Source organism: Eutrema salsugineum, unplaced genomic scaffold, assembly GCF_000478725.1.
Source record: "Eutrema salsugineum unplaced genomic scaffold, Eutsalg1_0 scaffold_15, whole genome shotgun sequence".
NCBI lineage: Eukaryota > Viridiplantae > Streptophyta > Magnoliopsida > Brassicales > Brassicaceae > Eutrema > Eutrema salsugineum.
In genome coordinates, this window is record NW_006256867.1 from 770,707 (window position 1) to 775,480 (window position 4,774).

Below are 4,774 nucleotides of genomic sequence, written 5' to 3' on the forward strand. Positions count from 1 at the left end.
TACTCAAGCTATTTACCTTCTTCACCAGAATGGACAAGTGTAGTACTACGGCCAGGTGTTGCGGGCGTATCACCAGGCATTGATTGAGGATCATATCCCGACCACAAAAACACTTCTCTGGAATCCCAAAGTCCCCAAAACCCGACCACTTTAACGTATCCATTTCCGGCTCTTCAGAAGAACTGTCGCTATAGCTCGGCATTGTCTGTGTCGATAAGAAAAGTACTAAACAACACAAATCAAAATAAAGAAAAGTCTACCATAAAAGAAAAGAAAAGTCTACTATAAATGAAAATACCTAAACTATACTACATATTTAAAAAGTCTACCATTCACACGAAAACTAGGGTTTCTGGGTTTAGGCATACAGCCGCCGATAGCCGAGAAACAACCTTTCGACGACGAAATAGATGCATTTTATCACTTTTACTAAAGCAAGACGACTTTTTCATTGAACATTAACCCCAGCAATGATAGAAAACTCCAATAATCTATAACAAAAGTCGTTTAATGCTATGAACACTAAATGTTTACCGCGGTTATGAATGTTCATACCAAATAATGTGTGGAATCGACGAAGCGAAGACGTCACTATTACCGTTTGAACTCGCTTATGTCGCAAGACCAGCAGATTTATATCGAAACTCGCTCTTAAGTTTATGTTTTCTGCTGGGTTTTCACCTGCTTAAATATACTGTACTTTAGTTGGTAGATCTATAAACAGTACAAGTACATATGTTGGATTAATGGTAGACTTAGTCACCTATATGGTAGATTTGTTTGTAAATTGTTAGATTCAATATCAATGTGGTAGACTTAGTTATCGGGCAGTGCGATTTTACCTTTTTGCCCTGTATGTATTGTCTAAAGTACGGAACAAAACCAGAGTCCATCTTCAACCTCTAGGTTTCGCCGTCGAGCTGTTAAACTTGGGATAACTCTTGCCTGTTGATTTTTTCCTCTCTTTTTGCAACGACATCTCCTTCTACTTCGATCTTGTGCCTCTTATCCACTTTTATATTCATGGATCAAGTTGTTTTGGTTTGTGGTAACTGGGTTTTAAAGAAAACGAGGTGGGTCTTCATCGTAGATCAGTCCAGGAGATGTAGTTTTATAGGGATAGACCGCAAAACGTCTTTTGCCAATTTGGTTGAAATCGCATATGAAGATTTCGGGTTGGATCAACATCTTTATGAGCTTCAGTTCAGCTATATGTTGTCGTCTGAAGTCCGCCGGAAATTACCTCTGGATACACCTCTTGTGTTTGTTGGTAATTCAAGACAGCTGCAGAGTTTTTTGCATCAATTCCAGAACGAAAACGAAACGGTTCGTTTATGTGTTGAGATTAAAGAAAAAGTTCAGAAGGGAGTTGTTGATGAAGACGAAGATCGAGATGCATGTCCTAGTCTAGTCCCAGAAGAAGAAATGCAAGATCGGCCGCAACAAGGTGTTGAAGTTGGACAAGACGAAGAAATGCATGAAGAAGAAGAGGATTTGTCAACCAGATTTGATGGATGTGAAGATCCTGATGGTGCAAGTTCCGATGACGAAGAGTACGGTAGACGTGAGAAACGTCCAGATGGTGAAAGTTCAGATGAGGAGGAGTCGCTAAATCTACCACCGAAGAAAAAGGGACCGACTACAATTCCCGACTTTCAAAGTCTAGAGCTTTCATCTTTAGACTTAGCCGTTGGCCAGCGTTATGAAACAAAAGAGGACTTCGAGATGTGACTCAAAATTCTTTCCATTGCTCACAGATTCGACTACAATGTCGATCATTCGAGTAAGAAATTGCTAACTGTTAAGTGTTGGGTAGATGGTTGCAAATGGAGGGTTCGCGCTTCAACTGTTGGGAGCAGCAAATGTTTTTGGGTTAAAACTTATACTCGAGAACACACATGTTCTGTGACTGTGCGATCACAACGCACCCGCCATGCAACCCATGAGGTTCTAGGCCGTCTATATAAGGACTTCGTCGGAGGTGTTGGCCCAAAAGTCTTACCAAATCACGTCGCCGAAGCTCTGACAAAACGATATAGTATAAAGGTATGTGGTAGAGTTATATTATTTCTCTGGTAGAGTTATGATCTCTTTTAGTAGACTTTTATTATTTTTGGTAGAGTTATTAGCTCGATTGGTAGACTTATATTATTTCTTTGGTAGAGTTATTATCTCACTTGGTAGAGTTATTATCTTAATTCGTAGACTTCACTATTCATTTTCAGGTTGACTATTGGAAAGCACATCGGGCCCTAAAGTATGCTCGAGAACTAGTATCAGGGACGTCTGAAAGTGGTTATGAAGATCTGCCTTCATACTTATATATGATTCGGCGAGCAAATCCGGGTACACTAATCAAGCTAGAAGTTGATGAGGAAGATAGATTCAAATTTATGTTCCTCTCATTTGGCGCAAGCATACAGGGGTTTCCCTTCATGAGGAAAGTAGTAGTGGTCGACGGTACGTTTTTACATGGAAAATACAAAGGTACACTACTACTCGCCACCACGCAAGATGGAAACTTCAACATTTTTCCCGTAGCCTTTGCTGTTGTTGATACTGAGAACGATGAGTCTTGGGAATGGTTTTTTACACAACTACACCGTGTTATTCCTGATGATGAAGGACTTGCCATTATTTCTGATAGGCATAAATCCATAGGAAATGCTATAGGGAAGGTTTATCCTCTTGCTAGTCGGGGTATTTGTACATATCATCTCCATAAGAACATTATGTTGAAATTCAGAGGCGCTGAAACATTCAAGCTTGTTAAGAAGGCTGCCACTGCTTATAGACTTCTCGAGTTCAGTGCCCTTTTTGCTCAGATTCAAGAGGCAAATCCTGCACTGCATGCATACTTGGTGAAGGCAGATATTTGTATGTGGAGTCGTGTACACTTCCAAGGTGATAGGTACAATTTCACCACTAGCAACATAGCGGAGTCATTAAACAAGGTGCTATCTGCTGCAAGAGGTAAGCCTATCGTACGACTAGTGGATGATATAAGGAGTCTCCTGACCAGGTGGTTTGCTAAAAGACTTGTCAATGCCAATAACATGGCTACCACTCTAACAACGGGCGTTGAGAAGTTGCTGGAGGTAAACACTACTTTACCTTGTAGACTTTCTATTATTTGGTAGACTTGTATCTGCTATTAGGTAGACTTTCTATTATTTGGTAGACTTGTATCTGCTATTAGGTAGATTTTCTATTATTTGGTAGACTTACCTCTGCTATTAAGTAGACTTTCAAATTTGTTGGGCTTTCTTTTTCCTTTAAGGTAGAATTTCAATTATTTGGTAGTGTTATATCTTCTATGTGGTAGACTTATATAACTTCTAAATAATTCCTTGCTGACAGGCTAGAGTTGAAGATGCTAAACTCTTACCTGTGCAAGAGATTGATCAACATCGTACAGAGGTTTTAGGCACAACATCTGCACATGTTGTCAATTTAACGGAGAAAACATGTACTTGTCGACGGTTTGATTTGGATAAAATTCCTTGCGTACATGCCATAGCCGCCGCCGATAGGAGGAAGTTGTCGCCGATCTCTCTTTGCCATCATTACTACCACACTAGTTACTTGCAACACGCGTATGCTGTTAGTGTAATGCCAAGAGACGTAGCACTCCCTGTGCTAGATGAAGTAGCTACCAAAATTTGTCTCTCGCCTGATGTTCGCAACCGACCCGGCAGGCCAAAGAAAATTCGGATTAAGGGTGCGTTCGAGGCCGCCATGGCGAGTAAACATCCTCGGAAGATCCCCAAATGTGGTAACTGTGGCCAAGGCGGACATAATCGCCTAACATGTCGAGCTTAGTTGACAAATCGAAAACCTTGTGTTTGTACTATTATATACTGCAATAATCCGCTTGAAAACCTTGTTTTATGTACTTGTAAATCTGGAACTTGTTTTATCTAAACTCTACTATTTTACAATAATAAATCTACCAATCATGTTATAAATCTACCAATATTGCAATAACTCTACCAATCATGTCATACATCTACCATTCATGCAATAAATATGCCAATCATGTTATAAATCTATCATTCATGTAAAGCAATAGCAGGTTCCTTTTACAGCAGCATATAGTCGCTTTAAATTCCAAAACACAAGCGACGTCTAAATTCCAAAAGACCACCAAAGAGGCTGGCTATGAGTAATAAATCTACCAAAATACAACATCCGATACCAAAAGTCTACCAATTAGTTTGGATCTGAGTATTAAATCTACCAAAAACGATTTCAGATCCCAAAGGTCTACCAAACCAAGATCTCAGTTAGCGGAGTCTGTCTGTAAACCGTACTTGTCATCAAATAAACTTCGAGGGTTTGGATCAGACATCCGGGATTCTTCTGCTTTATGTACCTCATCAAAAATCTCAGCTGCGTATTTCATACGAATGAGAGGCATGTTGCTATCTTTCAGCTGGTCCCATTTATGGCAAAAAGCCAAACACTCAATGGTCTTCAAAGTAAAGACGCCACAATCACCTGATAACAAGTACCTGAGAATTAGTTAAAAGTCTACCAAATAAAAATACCAAATCTACAGAGCTGCATTGCACCTGTCTGTCTGTTTAGTGCCGCTGTTTTATACATGTAGATATGAAACTGCCCCTCCTTCATACCCTTCTTGAGCTCCGGTGGTGCCATATGTTTCAACAACAGCGGAATCATCCTCGCGTAGGGCTTCACAGACTCCTCCACCTCGCCTTTTCTGTATAAATCTGGAATGCAATCAAACACTCGGATCTAGTTAAAATCA

The 4,774-nt window shown here is 40.1% G+C and overlaps 1 protein-coding gene across 1 annotated transcript; it reads left to right on the top strand.

The window, feature by feature from the left end:
• The first annotated feature begins 2,324 nt into the window (after positions 1–2,324).
• On the top strand, positions 2,325–3,822 carry LOC112088185. The gene is made up of 2 exons (XM_024158469.1): positions 2,325–3,098; positions 3,361–3,822. Exons 1-2 carry the CDS (start codon positions 2,325–2,327, stop codon positions 3,820–3,822), a joined length of 1,236 nt encoding a protein of 411 aa, XP_024014237.1.
• Positions 3,823–4,774: the final 952 nt, after the last annotated feature.